Source organism: Zophobas morio, unplaced genomic scaffold (genome assembly GCF_036711695.1).
Source record: "Zophobas morio isolate AGI-343-1 ecotype UQ-CSIRO unplaced genomic scaffold, CSIRO_AGI_Zmor_V1 ptg000006l, whole genome shotgun sequence".
In the NCBI taxonomy this organism is placed as follows: Eukaryota; Metazoa; Arthropoda; class Insecta; order Coleoptera; family Tenebrionidae; genus Zophobas; species Zophobas morio.
The window spans coordinates 17,801,858-17,822,812 of NW_026972111.1; the positions used below are offsets into that span (position 1 = coordinate 17,801,858).

General features: G+C 34.7%; 1 protein-coding gene across 6 annotated transcripts; it reads right to left on the bottom strand.

Moving 5' to 3' along the window:
- Window positions 1-4,653: 4,653 nt before the first annotated feature.
- On the bottom strand, window positions 4,654-20,558 carry LOC135123745 (disks large homolog 5). Of its 6 annotated transcripts, XM_064048615.1 has the most exons (14): window positions 20,257-20,558; window positions 20,154-20,205; window positions 19,921-19,962; window positions 19,735-19,856; window positions 19,354-19,677; window positions 18,248-18,310; window positions 15,361-15,551; window positions 14,130-15,309; window positions 12,631-13,196; window positions 10,528-11,540; window positions 9,722-9,920; window positions 9,395-9,660; window positions 8,438-8,967; window positions 4,654-5,367 (listed from the first exon to the last, which is right to left on the bottom strand). In XM_064048615.1, exons 3-14 carry the CDS (start codon window positions 19,952-19,954, stop codon window positions 4,876-4,878), a joined length of 4,980 nt encoding a protein of 1,659 aa, XP_063904685.1. In that variant the 5' UTR covers window positions 19,955-19,962; window positions 20,154-20,205; window positions 20,257-20,558; the 3' UTR covers window positions 4,654-4,875. The 6 variants fall into 6 exon arrangements, with proteins under 6 accessions (XP_063904685.1, XP_063904683.1, XP_063904684.1 ...); XM_064048613.1 differs by having other exon boundaries at window positions 19,921-20,205; XM_064048614.1 differs by having other exon boundaries at window positions 20,154-20,558.
- Between the last annotated feature and the right edge of the window lie 397 nt (window positions 20,559-20,955).

The window sequence follows — 20,955 nt, forward strand, 5'->3', positions numbered from 1 at the left end:
GTGGTAGCAAAATTGGTTATTATTTCTCCGGTGCGGTACCAGTCTCAAGCTCAAGTGACTGGTACTAGAGCTCTTCATTTCAGTGTTTACCAGCTACCCGTGCCTGATAAGCATTTCTAGATTAATACATTTCAGACTTTCATAGTTATAACAATAACCAAAATTTTTTCGGCCAGTTAGAGTAAGGAGATAATAGTCTTTATTACTCCTGAACCGCTTGCGTATATTCAAAAATTATGCAGGATCAGATGTAACGCTTTATTTTTCGTACTCTTTTACAATAAGTAATTTAATTAATTATGTGATATCCCGAACTTCCCGTCTTTAAATTGACCTTGAAAAAGTTTGAAACACCCGCGAAAAATTGAAAAATTCCAAAGTTTGGCCTTGGCTGTGATCGTCTAACAAATAGGAACCTACGTTGTGCTTTTTTTTTGTTTTTGAAAAATGGCGGGAAGAAGTTCTTTCATACAAGTGAGCATATATTGCATGTGAGTTGAGAGCGCAAGAAATGATAGACAAAATTAGGGAGGTCGAAATCCTTCCATAGGAGGAAAAAGAAACGAAGAACGAAAGGGACTCAGCTTGCCCTTCTGGCGACTCCGCAGGGTCAAGGCGTCATCGGTCTTCATTCCCAAAAACCCCCTGGGGTTTTATCCACCGAAATATTACATTTCAAACACCTTAAGATATATGAAAGAAAACACTTGCGAATTGACAGACATACACTTATGAAAAACGAACAAACGGAAAATTCTATACATCTGTTTGGGATCAACGCAAATATTTGAATATCACAAATTTAATAAAACAAAGCAAAACTGAATCAAGTAGCTGGATGCAAATACACAAGTTATTACAGGCGTGTGGCGGCAGATCTTTTTTTTTGTTACGGCAGTTAACAGGAGCACAACAAAGGTACCCCTGGGGCGTTGTAGCATAAGCGGAGTTTGGGCTACCGGTCTGGAGCTGTTCTCCCCCCGACGATGGTGATTCTATCTATCGCAAAGCCTACCCCATACGCATATCTCCATTACGAACGTGCCCTGCGGAACTAGGCCATGACGGTCGTCCAACTCGCAAGAGATCTCGACTATTGGGCCAAGTCGAGAAATTTACAACATCGGCGGCCGCCCCTGAATCTATCCAAACCTGTAGACTTGTACAGGTGACACGATCAATCTCGCCAGCCCGACTAGGAACCGAACTTCGCTTCTGCCACGTTTTCTGTGTTATTTAACCTCAATTCCATTTTTAAATATTCAATCTCTTATAACTCTGATGTTAACAACAACTGAACAAGTGTTAAAGTTTCAAAGAGCAATAAACAACATTTAGATTCGCCATACAATCTTGTGAAATTTTAAACAACAAATAGTTTTTATGTGAGATTAAAGTTGGACATCAAATAATTTATATGATAGAAACATTCATCAACAAAGTATTTACAAAACAAAACTTAGCAAGGATTTATGAAACAAAATTATACAACAAACAAAATTACTGAGGTTAAAATTGTGAGATTAAGAAATATTGTATGAGGTGAAAATTTGCAGAGTTAACAAAATTTACATGAGATTAATTTTTGCCACACTTTATCAACCGTCCAAACAAAGAGTTTACGTTATGCCAAATTATATCATGATCTAAATGATGGGTTACTTCAAAAATAATTTCCTTTGAGAGTTCAAAATACCGCGAACTGGTTACCCCAACAAAACACATAATAAATAAATACAAAAATATCCAATCATCGCTCCGATGGAAAAAGCGTCTCGGTGATGTAAATGTTAAAATCGTTGCGAGGAAAAAGCGTCTCGGTGATGTAATCAATCTGTAGCGTTGTGATGCATGTCCCGATGAATTAATCATGATAACGATGATAACCACCTAAGGGAAGAAATTATCATAACCCCCGCGAGTTCGCAGTATAATGAACTTGTTTAACCGCCGTAAATGAACTATTAGCAATCTTGTGTGAAGAATTTAGAAGTGTTATAGTGTAACACTTACGTATATGCATCCAGAGACCTATTCGTAAGTAAACATAAGGTGTTTTTCCTGACTAAGTGAATTTCATGAAATCTTCTAGCAAATGGTTTATTTAAATAATCCTGATTGTTAAATTGTGTTTGCACTAGCTGACTGTTAAGAAAAACTAACTTGATTGGTGAATTTACAAACAATGAAACAAATTCACAGCACGTGTCCGCGTCGGCCGGAAGTCCGCATTTCTCCGATTAAAAGGGCGCAAGAATTAACCGCGCGGGTTGGGGACAACAAGAGTGACGCTGGTTACGATTGATTGTCGTTAAACAAAGGCTTCCTCCCATTTTATTAACTACCAAACCAACTAATTTAAACCTAGCGCTTACCACGTGTTTACACTCTCACAAGCACATTCATAATGAATCTACGCCATGCAGCTTCTCTACCAACCCTCTAACTGAAATCGCCTTAGCGCTACGTGCTGCCATCTAACTCAATGATCATGCATTAAAAACCGACACGTCTATTTGGTTGCCTATGTTTAACGATTCCCCATAGAAATAATATTATATGGAAGTAACTTAGAGAGAGACGCGCATTGTCAACACAGTGGGACAGAAATAAGGCTCTATGGGTGGCAAAACATTGACGCGAAACTGCAGAGCACTGTGTTACTGGAGGTTTCTTTCGAGCTGTCGCATGGTGTTTAAAGGTGTATTTTTGCAAATTTACGTTTTTTAGACTCAAGTTACCTTATTTAAATGTCTACAGTCTTCTTAAGTCGTATTTTATCGGAGTATTTGTTAAGCATCGTGAAATCGTGTTGTGCGTATAATTGCATAGAACGTGCAAAGACAGCAATCCTGTTTCATTTCATAGGTAATAATCACATACACAGACGAAGGATTTCGTAAATAATTTAAAAATTTTGTTAGATTCCCTAAACATTCCGAGTTACGAAAAAACTGATTATTGCTAAAACAAGAGGGAATTTTATATCTATTGATTATTGTTTTATTAGTTATTTGTACGTGGATTTAGAAAATAGATTTTAGTAGAAAATTCCACACAATTTAATATGTTTAATTTAATTAGGCACCCTGTCACTTTTATCGAAAGTTTAATTAATTTTATCCTAAAAATTTCAGAATTACCAATGAAGATACACTACCCACAAGATTAGTTAACTTGTAGAAGATTATTGTACTAACTGAATTCGTAATATATTGCAGATTCTGAATACACATCATTTTATTAAAAGACTATCTCCACCACTTAACATGATTTTTGTTGTTTCACATTACACATTATTTTAATGTAAACTGTAAAAATATAGTTTTCATTAACAGACGTTTGTTATAATTGATTGTTTGAACAAATTCGTAAGAAAACGTATTAAATCCCGTTCAAATGAAGCGTTTCTTGCCACCCAGCACGTGATACGTGGTCAGCCGTCCTTTCCCCACTGATGCATAACCGCTCTAGCTCCTTCTTTCTTATGCTGATTACACTCGCTTGCGTATGGAAACGTATACAAGGCTCCATCCACTCCTTTATTACATCAATGGGGCACTTCGCATCACAAACATACTTGTAAACGTGGAATTTGTTGCCCTTTATTTATTAGAATTTGTGCAAATGAAATAAGTTGTCATAGCACATCATCAAAATCCGTTTCTTTAGTAAGTATTGGCATTGTTTAAGTATATTAAGATACTTAAACAATGGTATTGGTAAGTATCTATATTAAATGTCAATTCGATGAGTTGTCCTGTTGACTATTTATATTCATTTTATAGTTATATATTCTGGGTTATGTGAATTGCGAGTTGATGTACTGGTATTCGGTGAGTTGGAGTAACTGGATATACAATATTCTCTCATCTGTGGTAGTTCTTTAGGACGGTTGGCTTAAAAAAAAATCTGTCAGATTTTATAAATTTTTCAGTTTGAAATGGCTTTTTATAATTTAGGTTAAAAAACTGTCACTTATGTGTCAGAAATATCAGTTATTTGTTAACAGATACTATTGTCAAATAGACAAGAATTGACAAATTAAATTTTCAATTCACATTATTTACGTCAAATTTCATTTCCCGTTTTTTTTTTGAAGCCAATCGGACCTGTGTTGCTGAAAAAAAGACGATCAACTAATAACCAGAGGCGTTTTTCTTTAGATCGCTTGTTAAATATCATGAGACAACCCAAATATTCTCGCAAAATAACTACGGTTTAACCAGGGTCTTAGTATGAACCTATGTGAACCGGTAATTACCATGCTTTGGCATCGGGGAAGTGATGCTCATTGCCGTCCGATTGCCAGCGCTATTGCAGTCATGGCTACGTTTTCTGTTGCAACGTCGGGAATTCCTAACAACAATGACTACTTTTTGTAGGTTTTCTTCAGTTACACGAGTTCTCCTAGATGTTAAAATTAAAAATGACTGTTCAACATCACAATTTTCGTGATGATTCTGATCAGATAAACCTCAAACGTAATTGAGTTTGAGACTGCACAGTCGGCCAGCCAAATTTATCGCCTAACGTCGCGCTGGCGTATTTAATTTTTGTCCGATCGATTCCCATCACTTCGGCTTTGCCTAACCGTGGTAATTACTACATACTAGTATTCAATGATGTATTTAGCAAATAAAAAAGAAGAGGTACACAGCACTCATATTATTAAAATCTCAAGAAAAATAATACACATATTTTATATTAAAAATAACATCAAGTCGTCTTAACAAAATATACTATCTAATTTAGAGGCAATTAGTAATAGTCAAAACAGTACACTTTCAATAACTATTAAAATGAGTTCATAAATCCATTCCATGGGATTGGAAATAAAACGATTCACTTCAGAAATCTCGAAAGGACGGAGAATTATCCAATAGGTACCCACTGACTTTTTCGATGTTCTAAATCAACGGCAGCTTTCACTTGTGCACAAACATGTGCTACATTTGCACCAGCCGCTACAACGGCTGTAACTAAATGTCTATATTCGGCCTCTAGTTTATGTCCATATTCAAACATCTCCTTTGCTGCTTTGCCCGACAATTTGTCTAAACTATACCGTACTGCATCTTTTATTTCTCGAATCTGCTTGGTGCTTTTAAATTTGATAAGTAGAACTACAGGATAGATACCATGACGATGTAGACGCTCCACGCTGCTAGCAGCCACATCCAACATACAATGTAAATGTGCTCGAGACACCTGTCGAACAGCTGCAACAGTTACACATTCCCAACAGCTTCCACGTCTACGATATTCCACCAAATGACCATCAGCTAATTCTCGATCTAGCTGGGCTTGAGGGCAACGGCGCGTTTCTGCAGAGGCACGTCCAAACTCATCGGGAAAATCGCTTACCTAAAGTTACAATGGATATATTTTATTAATTAACAACTTATAACTAAAATTTTTATTCATGAAGCTAAACCGCTAAATTTAAACTACATACAGGGTGAGTATTGCAATAACGGGACTCGGACCAACTTTCAGTGCAACAGAAAATCCATATCTCATAGTAACCTAGTAGTTAATTTTGACTTTCGCAGTAATTCTATTGTCAATTTTGAGATCGGAGAAGTTTCTAGAGTTTGCAATAAGATGAGGATTAAATACACGAACGATGAAAAAGTTGATATGACCTTAGTTTTTGGAAAATGTGGAAAAATGCTGTTGCAGCAGCAAATCTCCACAAAAGAAAATATCCCACTACGCGACGTCCATCCGGCCAAATTTCAGATGTTTAGAGAAAACTTAAGAGACAAAATTGGTCGAAAGAAACAAGAAATAGAGGACGCACTACTACTGGTGCAGAAAATGAAATTCGCGTAATTGAAGCTGCAGACAATGACCCGCATGTGAGCCAAAGACTTATCTTAACATGTCAAATGGGAATCTTCTGTCTCCATCTATTTAAGAGCTAATAAGTTTCACCTGCTACACGTAACATTAGTTCAAGATCTGAAACAACAAGACTTTCCCAGAATTCAATTTTGTAATTTTATGCAATATCAGCTACAGTTGGACAACCATTTTTTATTCAAAGTTTTGTTCAGTGATGAAGCAAAATTTCGCAACGAGGTTGTTAATCGGCACAACAGTCACTTTTACTGCCTAAATAATCCCACTGGATCAGAACAGCTTATTTTCAAAATGTTTATTCTGTAAACTTGAGATTACGTAAGTGGTTCATACTTTTTTGAAGGCAACTTAACAAGACACATATTATTAGAAAATGTTCCTCTCAACCTCCGACAAGAGTTGTGGTTTCAGCACGACAGGGCACTACCTCAGAGGCAGTGTGAATACATCCCCCCTCGTAGTCCCGGTTTAACACCTTTAGATTTCTTCCTCTTGGGGGTTAGTAAAAGAACAAATTTACAAAAGTCCGATTCGTAATTGTGACATTTAAAAAGGAATTATCCACTCAAAAACATTATCCTTTTCCTGTTCCTCTCAACCTCCGACAAGAGTTGTGATTTCAGCACGACAGGGCACTACCTCAGAGGCAGTGTGAATACATCCCCCCTCGTAGTCCCGGTTTAACACCTTTAGATTTCTTCCTCTTGGGGGTTAGTAAAAGAACAAATTTACAAAAGTCTGATTCGTAATTGTGACATTTAAAAAGGAATTATCCACTCAAAAACATTATCACACTCAGCTTCGCCTCGTGTGCTAAACTGTTTTTTCGTTGGATAAAATTCACTTTTATTCACTTATACCATAAATAGCTATTAAAGCCGCTGGCCCGTGACGGCTGAAGTGTCAAACTTTAGACAGGTTGATTGAGTTCATTAATGTCACGGTTTAATGACGTTTGGAGAAAATGTATTTTGTATTGAACTGAAAGTCTGTCAAGTTTTTTTTTGAAAAAAAAAGTCTTACGCATCTTCATAATAATTTTCGTCGCATTATTTTGGCTACAAACAGTTTGATCCATAAATATGGAATGCAAAAAATATTGTGAAAAACATTTAAACATGCACAATTTAAGACTTGTGACACTGTGTAGATCGGAAAGAAACTTTGCTACTCAAACGAAGACACACTGTATTCGGCTCATTATTAAAAAAAAAAAATTAAGATGATTAAAATAACTAGCTGACTAGTAATGTTACACCTACATACCAGGTGTAAAACCGTTTTTTGAGTATAGAAATTTTACATCTAAAAACAGAAATTTGTAAATATCGGCTCCCCTAATTATTTTAAAACAAAACATTTCATATGTACAAACATTATTGTAGAGAATTAAAAACTGTATCTAAATCCTTTTTTATTTTGTAACACCTTAAATAGTATTGAGATACCGTCGCGGGCAAAAAATTCTGGTCGTCAATGTAATTTTTTTTACACAGAATTAGATGGCAGACACTAAAGGTGTAATTCCTATGCGACGACTGAGACGACTAGAGCCGAGAGATCAGAGCCGTACGCTCGGATCCGCGCGACAAAAATCGCTTGCGTAACTTCCTAGCATACTACTGTAGTCGTCTCAGTCGTCGCATGATAATTATTTGGATTGTGGGAATCTCTAATTATTACCACTTGCCTCGTGTGCATTATGATGACCGATAGACTATTGTTGATCGCGACCAGAATTTTTTGCATGCGATCCCGACGGTAAAAAGAAACAAGTGATAATAACACAGACGGTGTAGGGATCAACATGGTTCGCGTGAAATTGAGGATTACGCACCAACCGTCATAATGAATCTTAACTATATAATTTCATTGATTTTTTTCAAGTTTTTTTTATATTACGGGTTTTTTAGTATTAACACTTGTTATTGACTTATTGCAATACCATAAGCTGTTACAAAAAGAATAAAGAATGATTTAGATACAGTTTTTTATTCTTGACAACTTTTGTATTTAACGTATTGCTCTAAAATAGAGGACCCAATATTTTCAAATTTTTGGTTTTACTTGTAAAATTCTTACGTTCAAAAAACGATTCTACATCCGTAACCCAGTTTTCCTTTTAAGCGTCTGTTCGTGTTACGCCTAAAGAAAAGTCTTTATCTGGGGTTCATCACAAACACTTAAAGGTAATATTATTTAAATTTTAAGCGTTATCTATCGAAAAAGCATGTGAACCTCCGCCAAGTTTTTTTTTTTTTTAAATATATATAACGTATATTTATCACGTCATAATATTCTTGTTAATTATCCTGATAAAGAAAGGACAGGCCTTATCTGAAGGGTACATTGTTTATGAAACAGCCATTAAAAATCAACTTACTTATACTACCTACAATGAATTTTAAACCTCAGAAAAACGTACATAAAATATGAAGCGTACGTAAATTAGTCTTGATAGCTACACACTTAAAAATTATTCATCACTCAGAAATATGTCAATATCGAATGTTCAATGATCAAAAATTCAAAGACTTCCAAATGTTTTGTACTCAACAATATAACTTACTAGTTTATCAACGACACATTCGGCTAATGGTCCCAAAACCAGAACAGGTCTGAATTCGGGAAAAGACAACCTTTCGACTCGTTGATAAGCTGGAGGTGGCGCGGGTTCTTCATGTAAAGACCCACCGTCAGAATACCAGCCTGGTCCAGCCAAATTGCAAAAACTAGCTAATTCTTTTGAGTGTCGCTGATGCTTTTTTCTCCTAAAGAAACTGCGCCTGGCAGTCGATGAACCGACAGAAGCCACTGAACGCCCTGGTTGATCTGGATCTGCACCTCGTCGTAAAAGAGCTTCCTCTTCCACTTTATATTTACTAGGAATGACACCACATTGTTGACGGCGTCCTTCTCCATCTAAACGCCAGGCACGCCATTGCCCTGGGACACCATTAAACATAGTATTGTCTACGTACAATACGTCGTCCTTGGAAAATGCCAGTTGAGGTGGTTCTGTCAACTCGTTCCCAGAACGATCAAAACCACATCGAACGTACAAACTATCACCTGGTTTATCCTTTATTTCATTGTATCCTAAAAATAGCATACATTCTCAATAAGAGTATTTCGATATACATACCTACTTAAAATAAAACATAAGAGTATAAGCAATAATGGGATGACGTCATTAAATTTTCTGATGGGGTCATTATTTTAACTCTGGTGTATGCAATGTTAATTAACAAAATAACTCAACTCATTCAGTAATGTTTTTGAAACGACAACGCAGACAGAGAATTATTCGCTGTACACTACCGCTGTTAGTTAACAAATAATTCGTCGAATTTTTACCCACGCCGATTTAATTCCCGTAAATCATAACATTATTGTTTAATCTGTTTTGCTATTGTCATTGCCTTATTTACACAAAAAACATGCCACAGTACTGGTTGTGCTTTAAAGACAAAGGAAGCAAAGAATTTCCAGATTTTTTATTCACAGACTTATCCTAACTACTTACTGTCCATGCGATAATGGGCTAAGACAGTGACTTTGTCAGCTGGTTTTGCCAGTTCATAAGCAGCCTCTTCAGCGGTGGCGTTACGAAGATCGCTTCCATTAAATTCCAATATCTGATCTCCAGTTCGTAGCCCAGCGTGATAAGCCAATGAATCTGGTTGAACCGAATGAATAAAGATACCAGCAGCGTTACCTCCTACAAGTGAAATGCCCAAATTTGAAGTCTTCAGGGTTTCAATGTATAGATAACGAGGTTCATCGTCACTTCTGATAAAAATACGTCACATTAAACGATGTATTTATTACAAATACACTTATTTTGTAATACCTTGAGCTATTACTCTGTCGTTGTAGTAGTGAAGTTTGACCTCTCATCAAAGAATTTGGTTGAGGCAGATTGGTTAGGCCTATTGGATGTGATTTGCGAATTTCTTTGGGAGAATTGCATGGTGTGGCCTCCCCATCTCCATCATCACCATTTGAACTTGAATCTGAACAAGAACCTGACCCTTCTAGTTCGTTGTATTCTAAAAATTAAGAGTAAACATCTCTATGTTTTTTCAATTATTTTTCACACAGATCGTCAAAAAGAATGAGTAGGTTGACTATTTTAAAATCTTTTCATGGTGGCACTTTGAGATTCTGCATACTACTACTACTGCATACTATCTTGCGATTTGCGAAGGCGATTTTTAAATGGAAATGTTAAATCAATTTTAACAAATAGTTATTTAAATAATAAGGAACTAAGTGACCCAATCCTCCAAAACTCATTCAAAATGTTAAGTGACCTTAACCACCATTTTTTCAAAATATTTTACCAAGTCCACACCTTTTGGTGGTCTTGCATAAATTTACTATGTCGTGTTCAAATTTTATATTTACTACGTTTTGTTGTCTATTTTAATAAATCCTTTCCTTTACAACTTTAGAGACATATCCAAGTATGTATATATTGGATGTGTATGTGTTAACAATGTTAAATCTATATGTCTATGTTACTTCACTATTACAAAAAACTTGTAAACGACTAATTATCTTTAAAACAAAGTACTTTTTGATAGGTTTGCGAACTGCATAGCACTGCCATATAAATTTAAATTGTTACACCACTAATTATTTTAATGTACTTACTATCTGGACTATATTGCACCAACATAGTGATGGAATTTCCACACTGTCTCAACACATTTGCTGCCAAATTGTAAGTGGCATTGCGCATGTTAATTCCACAAACTTCCAACAACTGATCTCCGATCTGAAGTCCAACTCTACTGGCCAAACTGTTGTCATTAACAGTGGAAACAAAAATACCTCCACTGTCTGGACAGTTTATCTGTATGCCCAGCGGTTCATTAGATTTATCTATATGAACACGTCTTAGTTCTCCTGGTAGAGGTTTATGCTGCCCGCCTGGCCACGAACAACATTCCTTGCTATTATTTCCTGGTTCACCAGGACTTAGCACCTCGACGTGAAATATTGGCATAGGACTCCCTCTTTCTGAACTGCGTTCAATACTACCTGTGCTAACTTTAGAAGTAACGCTAGGGTTCGATGGTACACGAAAACGAGGATCTCTTTTTTTTGGAAAAGTGCCACCTTCTAAAAGTTCCATATCTCTGTAATTCGACTGCAGAGGTGAACAAGCAATGGTATTAGCAACCTTTCTCGTAGCACCATCTACTGACGGACTATGTGTATGATGAAATGACGATGGTTCAAAACTGAAACTATCTCTATTATGGTCGTGCGGATGTGGATGAAAAGGGTAATGTGTGCGAGGTGCCATCCACAACTGACTATGTATGCGACTGTGGGATGATGGAATTCCGTTGTTTGGTTGTGATGATTCATTGTGATTACCAACGATACTATCTCGATCGTTATCAAAAACATATTTTCCAAGTTCTAGTTTATTTTTTTTAAAACACACGTGCGACTCTTTATCACCACAGCGATGGACAGGGTACTCAAGATTATTATCAGAATTCATGTTCACACTAAACCGATTAGTGGACCGAAGTTTATCGTAAGAGTCCGCCACAGTACTAAAATGTGATACATCTCCATCTATGCTCTTGAATACTGTATGCCGACCAGACGGAAATGGAGCCACTGACGATAGAGGCACAGGTGTAGAATTTCTGCAAAAAAGAGTCAAGCTGTACTTTTTATGGCAGATAAATTGAAATTCCTCATAAAACAAAAAATCAAAAGATAATGCATGCCTCCTAAATCTCAAATTAAGAAACAATAATAATCACTTTCGTACCGAGAATCGTTGTTCTTGTGTCAAGTTAGATTAGAGAACTGTATCAAGCAATGATGGTAACACAACGTGTAACCAATGGTATGATAGTGGAATCAAAACTATGATGTAACCAATACTTTTTAAATGACACGAACCAAAACAAGATTTTGCAAAGTACGTACGTTTTATGGCTTCATTATGACTAGTTGCAATAAACAAAACAGTTGTCTATTCGTACTGTTGAAAATAGTGATTGCATTAATTTTAAACTCGAAATTGTTTTAGGACGAGTCGTTTTTCAAGTTAATCTACTTTCGATACAAGCCGGATTCAGTTAATAAGGAAGTCACATGTGACGCCCATAATTTCAGCATACAACAGGAACTGTAGGCTTTAATGGATTTATGTTTCTTGCCACCCTTGAAGATTTCTTTTACAAACGTTTACAAATCGAAAAAAAAACACAATCTCATCTTCTAAATCAAAATATGGAGCCACTAACATGGCTAATTGTTGTGTAGATGATAAGGTTTCGTTAGCTTTGTGCAAAATTCTTGAATGAATTTTTATAACAGCAGTACAAACCAGAGAAAATCCAATAGTTAATAATTAATATTTATGTAGTCACATTATCTTAATGTAAGTGTATTTTTTACAATTAAGTAAACTTATTCAGTAGAAAACCTGTTTATGCTTTTTGCTTTTTAATCAATGGGCAGTTAGCTTAAGTTTTATTCTACTTTCTACAAGTACATCATCACTCCACTGCATACGTTAATTAACAAATAGTAAATCGGCTACAGCATTTGTAAGCAGGTGTATTATATGTATATTTGTAATGAAAGATAGCTATATGCATGATGCAGTTATTTGAACATGCAAATTCAAGCTGAATTGAAATTTGTACACATATTTTAATATTCATAGATATGAATTGTTCTACATATTTAAAACTAAATGATACAAATAAAACTAATAATTACCTATAATCCTCCACACCTCTTTCTTTTAACAGGCTAAGTGCCGGTCGTTCCTTCTTTTTCACCACAACAGTACTTCCATTTATAGGCTGAAGCAATGCCGCAGCTCTGGCTTTCGGCCATGTTCCTCCATTTTTTTCTTGTTCTTTCGACGAAATCTTCTTTGATTTTTTCGTTGTGTTCATGTTTGTATTGCCTCTATAGCTATCCAGAACTAAGTCTAACTCAGCTATTGCCTGTTCTGGATCTGCAATTTCTAGTGGGTTTGGTGAACTGTTGCGGTGGTATTTTTTCTTTTCGTTATGGCGTCTTCCTCGCATCAAGTCAATTTTCTCTTTGAACCAGGCACCCCCATTAGTTTTTTCATGTTGGACTGTTAAGTAATCATGTTCATCAGTTTGTGAACTTCTATTTTCACGCTTGTGACGACGAACGGGAATAAAAACATTAGGGCATTCTGGGTGACTTATTTTTAATGCCGTCACCGTTATTACGTCAATAGAATCGTCATTTAGAACTCGCATTGCTTCATCAATACTATCAATTTCATCCATAGATTTGTCATTTATCTGTAACAGAATTAGTAAAAAATAAATTAAATTGCACTGAAGTATTAGAATGCAACACCGAAATTTGTTTTTTTTTTAGCATCATAAATGTATATCACTTGGAATGTAATTTACTATTGAATTGATGCAGTTTCATCAAAAATTAATTTTCTCTGGAAATAATTGTTATGAACCACCAATTTGGTCTAACACTAAAATTTCGTCAACGCTAAAGGAAGGTTACGGCAATCAAAAGTTCCATACTTATAGAAACAAGATTTAAGCAACTATGATTTAAACATTTGGCAAAAATAAACTCTTAACTCAGTGTGGTAAGAGGACGCAAATTACTTGAAGATAATTCAGAAATAATATTAAAATTAACGTTGTTTTCGGGAATGGTGGATATTTCTTTTTTTTAACCATGATGGCATTGATCTTGTGTTAAATTTAAAATAAATCTAAATTCAAAACTAACAGCAATTGATGTTTTTTCTCCCAAAATGGATACAAATTTAATAAATCCAGTTGAAACTGGTAATAAATAATATAATATATCAACTATTAATTCAGTTCATATTGTACTAATAATTTGCAAAAAACGAAAATTAGTTGTTTTAAACAAAGAAATGAACGAAATACCTTTTAGTTTTCTGTTTTAGCTTGTTAGGCGTAAATATAATGCATAAGCATGGCAAGTATAATACATATAATTACAAGAGTGTTCATATTATGTATTTGTTTAACAATAAACTACTGTATTTTAAAAACAAGAACTTCACTGTGTGCCTCCTTAAACATGGTTGTATTTTTTATATCTCTCTATAAAGAATACATTTAAGCTGAATAATTTATCTTATTAAATATAGTGATTCTGTGGATCTTGTAACCAAAATTTTCACAATAATAGAAATAATCTACTGTTGAAGTATTTAGAATAAATACTACACATACCCTCAAGATTCTATCTCCTACTGAAAGACTTTTATCCTTTGATGCCAAACTGCCTTCACTGATTCTACTTATGTAAACTCCTGTATTAAGTGTAAGTCCGTGACAACCTGGCACTAATCTAGCGGTGTGTACCCACTTGTTCACCTGTGGAGGAGTATTTGGAGGACTTGTTGCTCTTCGTGTACGCCTACTGACAACAATTCTTGCAACTGGTAAATTAGCTCTGATTGCTTCTAAAACCATCCTTCTTGAAACGGCATTACAATCAACATTATTAACTTTTGAAATGCGATCGTTGAGTTTAAGTTTACCGTCAGCGGCAGAACCTTCCATTACACTAGCTACATACACTCCGCCATCGCCCGGAAAATACGGATCATCAATGCCCCCAGACAATTCTAATCCCAAATCTTCAAAGCCATCGCAACAAAGCTCAACTTCAAGTAACTCATAGGTTTCAGTTGTATTATTACTGTTAACTAAATTTTCATCGTTATGATTCACAAAATGTAATTCGAGCATTTCCTTAAGAGCTTTAACTTCTTTCAACAATTCATTGCGTTGCTTCTTAACAGCATCAGATTCTCGAAGAGATTCAGCCAGCTCAGAAACAGCGCGATCGCGTTCCTTACGCATATTATCACAAAGAGTTCGAATGCTTTCACGTTCTTGCACGATTTTATCGCGTTCAGAAAAGGCCCAATCCCGGCGTCCTTTTGATACTTCAGCTTCTTGTATAGCTTCTGAGAGTTCAGTTTGTGCTTTGTCCAAACTTTTTCTCAACGTTTCTAGCTCCTGATTAGCTTGGTCAAGATTATCTAATCTTTGCCTCTGACTCATTGATCTCACATCCGATTGCAACGCATCTTTTCTTCCAATATTTTCGCAGGGTCCGCCTAAACTATCCAAATGCCTAGATCTGGTTTGTTCCCTTCGCCTATTATCATCGTTAGCTGCCCCCAGTTCACCGAATTTCTCTCTCAACTCAGCGCACTCTTTCAACGCTTTGTCTCGCTCATACAAAGCGCTAGCAATTTCACGTCTCAGAGATTCTAACTGATAGCCAATGGCCTGCTTTTCGCCAACCAGCTCTTGATTATCAGCATCTAAGATTTTTCCCTTTTTCAGTGCCTGTGCAAGATCGTCACTAAGCTTTTCCATTTCTTTATGAACTTGGTCTCTAAAAACATTATTAAACACATTTAAGCTGACACATTAACTTGTAACTTACCTTTCACTCATAATAAGGGTATATTCAGCAAGAGTTGCATTCCTGTCGTCTGTCAGTCGTTTAACATCCTTATTTGCCTTTATTTTAATAGCAATAATTTGCTTTTCGGCTTCTTCATATTGCTGTTGCACTTTTTGATGAGCCTTATATAACTTTAAGACTTGTTGTTTTAAATTTGCTATCTCTCTTTGCTACAAAAACAAAAATTATTTCAGATGTGATACGCATTTGCAAATATTACGTCTTGTCTTTTTGTTTTAATACGTGTAGATTTCTTTTTACAACATGAAGTTTAAAACATGTTTAAAATGGAAAATTTGTATAAGGAAATATCTATTTTGTATTAGGCTCCGCCCCATAATTGCAAAATCCCTATTTCTTTGCCAAAATCATTTTAAGCATGTGTTAAGTTTCTTGTTATGAAAAGATGGCTATGTATATTAAGAAAAAACAGGCAAGAAATAAAAAAAATGTTTTTGAGTATCGTGTTGTTCAATGAATACTATGTACATATACTAAGACAAAATTAAAGCCATACCTTCCCTGATCTAAATAGTAATGAAGTTTTCATTCGTTGCCAGACCTAGGAGCAGAGACTAATTGCAAAATCCATATTCCCTTACAAAAATGTACCATTTTAAATGTGTTTTAAGTTTCTAAGAATAAAAAATATTATCAAATTGAGTTGGGGTGGGCGGGCGGTATTTATATTTTGCCTTTTTTGCTTAACGTACTTAGTACTCTTTGAACAACACGATACTCAAAACATGTTTTTAATTTCTTGTAAAGAAATAAGTATTTTGCAGTTATGTTCCGCTTCCTTGGTTCAAGGCGAATAAAAAAATCATCACAATTGCGACATGGGCGGGTGGGCGGGCTTACATTGTTTTTTTTTTTTTGTAAATACTTTGTGTACCTTAACGACATCACGAATCGCTCCTTAATTGTAAAAAAAGTATTTTCACTAGACAATTGTATCTTTTTCAGGTTTAGAAATTAAGTCAAATAATTCAGCACACTTCTACACACACAGTTGTTTTTAATCTAATAAAGGCTATCATGAAGCTCTGTAAAACCAACAAGTTTTTCCGATTTTGGAATGTTAGTTAGCAAATTGACCTCAGTTTATAAGTTACAAAAATTATAACTTTCATCGAATCTGACGTTTATCTAACTCCATAAACATGAGTTTTTTGTAATTTTGTGCCTAGAAATTATTAATGTACGTACTTTTTTAGGATTTTTACAGGGCATATAATAATTATTATTACTAGTCGTAAATATACTCTCTGTAGATGTGACTAAGAATGCGTTGCTAAATGATAACACTCGTACTGACATTAACAAAGATTTCATTGTTATAAAAGATACATTTTTTACACAATGGCTATTTAGAAAATGAATATTGGGAAACTAGGCAAAATTGAGACAAGACAATTGACTTCAGCCCACCACTTATGGCGGTTTTAGTAGGAACCTTTTTACAGTAAGCGTTTTCAGCAGATGTATAACTTAAAGTCGTATTTTTTTATTATTAGAATAACAGAATATTCCAAATTAGTATGTAAATTCTCAAATATTTAATCATTTTAATAAAGAACATTTTGTACTTATAGCCATACAGACTTATAACTTTTATATTAAAAAAGAAACATATAAAGTTATTTGTATCTGAAGAAACGAAGAAATTCAAATAAAATATCTTTGTATTTTTTTTAACTTACTGCCCATTTTTCGACAAGGAATATTGAATAATTGTATGATGACGTTTTTGAATAAAGTGACATCTTCAACTTTTTGTGGGAAAAGTAGTACATATATAGATTTTAATTACGTATTCTTTTTTAGTTTTCAAAAAAATTAAATATGGGCGGGCGCATTCTTCATTTTTGAGAAAATGAAGAATTCATCAATAAACAATCCTTGGATGACGTGATCAACATAGAAGTATTAGTCACAGCGCATTACCAATGCAAGAAAAAAAAAATTGTCGAAGGTTATTTCGACAGAACTTCCCTCGTCCTTGAACTTTAATCCCACAAATCCAACTCTTTAAAAACTATATAAAATTTGATTTTACGATTTCTGTTGTGAAATAACCTCTGTAAAGTAAAAACCAGCGGCAGCCATTTAACGAAATAAAATGTCCTTCAGCATCAGCACTAGGTAATAGCAATCTGAAGCTCAAGTGTTTGTTTATATTCGAAAGAATGTCACGTAGAAATTAGTTTGATTTGAAAGAGTTTGTCTTCTCAAAACAGAGGGCTGAAACTATTAATTAAACCACAATCCAACAAAATGTTTTGAATATTATAAAAATAAGGATTATTTTATCATTATTATATAGAGACGTGCGTATTCTTACATTTTCGAGAAACTGGGGTGACTTGTTCTTAATCTGATCAATAAAAAAATTGTTCTGAATTCATAAACATAGGTAATACACAATGCGAGAGAAAAAGAGAGAAAAAAAAAGAAACGTCAACTTTGGAATCGAACCCGGAACCTCCCATGATCGTGATGTCTTCCGCTAATGGTGAACTGTTATTATACAGTGCTTTATGGTTTTGAGAAAATTTGGACGGTTAGGGAAAAACCTCAAGTAGATTTGTACATCACACGTATATGAGTATATTGTTGTATAACAGTTAAATCAAATAAACTTAGAATCCTTTTAAATGACGTCATCAAATTGTTGGTGGGGACGAGTACCCAAATTTTGGTTATCGTTTAATCATCTACATGATATTTCTAATACCTATATGTACAATGTACATGCAAAATTTGATAACAATCGGTCCAGTAGTTTCGGAGATTACGTGTCCAATAAAAATCCACACAGACGCCACACAGACAGACAGACGGAAACGGGAGACTACTCACGCACCTTCATTCGTTCTTCAATCACCCAATGTATCCCTTCCATGGATTTCTTTAGCATTTTTTCTTTCTAAAAAGATCACTACATACACTAGTATTCAATTATTTCTAAACGAAAAATTACTGACAGAATGACTTGAGATTATAGAAACGTAATTTATAGGAAGCCTATTTGAAGTCTACAACTAGAGTTACTGTTTTTCCTTCTTGCATCCTCCAAGACGATGCGAATCGAGTTGTTCAACAAACAACCCTCAGAGACACACAGAGACATCAGTTAATAATCTTGAAGTGATTATCATCAAACAAAGCTAAGAACCATTCCCATTAAACCAACTTTCAATTAAAAAACAGCGCATCGAAATGGGTTCAAGCGTTTAGAAACTACGGTGCCACACACAAATCCTCACATAGATAAAGGCTTTAGAATTAAAAGTGGCTTAAGTGATAATAATCAAAATGAGATTTGCTTTGCAAAAAAAATTGAATGATTCAAAAAATTAGACAGTTGTGAAAATCAAATTCTATCTAAGCTATTAGCAAAAGCAAAATTGTTACAGGAAAAACTGTTACCTGTGAAATCTTAAAACATCTATGAAAAGGTATATTCAAGTTTTTGTCGATAGTTACAAAAGATCACAGTTTAAACTATTATGTGAAGGAAAAATTTTGGTCTGAATTGAAGTCAACTGTCAGATGTTTCATTTAAAATTATATTAACTTGACTTAATTTAAACAAAAACAAATCTATTAATATGTATTGTAATTTGATAACAAAAACCAAACAAGAAATCTAGGCTAATACAGATAAGGTAACAACTGTAGTAAGCTTTCTGAACTGTAAACACGCTTGGAGAATGTAGCAAAATACAATGTGAAATAATATGTAATAAACATAGTAGAGCCTCTAGAAGTTTTTAAATGATACATCTTGCTTTAAAACTCCTACTGTACAGCAGTGAATCCTCAATTAAGCTTTCAATAAGACCCATACCAATAATAATTAACAAACTAAATTCTACCTTCTGCGACCAATCTCTTAATGGCCTTCTTACTCTTCACCAGTATTTAATTCATTCATTTCATTTTTATTTTTGAATAATTCCAACTTACGGCAATGTTTCGCTCCTGTCCTAGAAGTTCACATTGTTTGACTAAGCGCGTATTTTCATCTTTGGTCAATTCCAATTTCGCAATACTTTGAGGATGTGAAAGATATAAAGGATCTCCATTTCCATTATCTGTGGCTAGTAGGACAACCTCCTGCTGTCTATGAACATCTGCAAAATCTTTTCGTAACCTTTGGTTTTCTTGTTCTAATCTCTGTTTTTCACTCAACAAGTCTGCATATTTGGACCGCAGAGTTGCAGAGTCTTGTGAAGAAACTTCTAACTGATTCATAGCAGCTCTATGTTGTTCTCTATAATAATCTAGATCCTACAAAATTCTTTATCAGGAATAGTTATCCTTTAAATTTAAACCATGTATACTTGCATTATGCACATGATCACAGCGTCTCCGGGAGTTACTGACTTCATTGTTAGACTTTTCGTATGGTTGTTTCAATGAATCATAGTCTCTTGATGCATTCATGGTATAACTTCTAGGCAGTGTACCTAAATTATTGTTACATAATGATAACAATTAAATACTATAAACTTAGCATAAACTTTTACTTACCACCACTTCCATTATTCTCATTAGTTGACGCCATGGTTATTTCTAAAGAATGTTGCAGTTTGTCACATTATTTTTACTATGGTTGTGTACACATTACTCAAATACTGCATGACTAACTAGACTTTTATATTAATTACAGGCATGATACATATAAAAATACATGCAACAAGTTATTTATTTGTTAACGAGTCGAATTAATGAACAGTTACGTTAAAAAAAAACAAATGTATTACCAGTCAAAACCTGTCACTTGTCACCAACAAAATGTTAAGATATTTCTTAAACCTAAAACCATTATTGATAAAAAACTAACACTACTGATAACTGAGCTACAACATTATTGAGACACAGAAGCGCAGTAAAGTTATTGAGTGTGAACTACTCAAACTCAACTGCTATTGTATTTAACGTATGATCTCTCTATCACCCATCACCACACTTTCGCCTCATTGCCAAATGTCAGCAAAGCAAAGAATGAGATGCCTGTCTGTCATCTTGTTGAAGAGAAACAGAAAACTGTACGAATGTGTTATTTCGAGGGGTTAGGATGTGGTTTGTGGGATTATATGTCTAAAACATGGATTTAGGTATTATATAAATGGATGGCTCGTATTGGTACTACAAAACTTGTCACCAAGTTGAGTATGCAACACACATTTCACGTTAAGGGCAAATGCATTCGTTAAGAGGCGGGAAACGTAAAATACAATCAATTACACTGTGCACGGTTTCACTATTTTAAGTGTTGCGGTTTCTTAGTTTCTCGTATTGTCCGAACAATATTAAAGACTGGTTAGCCAGAAAAATTTTTACAGGCTAGCCAGTTATTAACAGACATTTTCACGTTGAATACAGTGACTTGATAAATTGATGTTTGTGAGGAACAAATAACATTAATAGTTATTTACAGAGACTTTAATATGTATTGTACATATTAAAGTCTCTGGTTATTTATTATACAAGACGGTAAAGGGATATTTTAACTCGTGTACCTATACAGTGCATCTTTTTTAAAAGTGGCCATAGGGATTGCCG

Excerpts from the sequence above, each read along its gene's own strand:
- LOC135123745 (XM_064048615.1), bottom strand. The coding sequence starts at position 19,954 with ATGGCGTCAACTAATGAGAATAATGGAAGTGGTG. Across the intron at positions 9,921-10,527 it reads GGTGCAATATAGTCCAGATA|AATACAACGAACTAGAAGGG; the intron begins GTAAGTACATTA and ends CTTAATTTTTAG. Across the intron at positions 9,661-9,721 it reads CGACAGAGTAATAGCTCAAG|AAGTGACGATGAACCTCGTT; the intron begins GTATTACAAAAT and ends TATTTTTATCAG.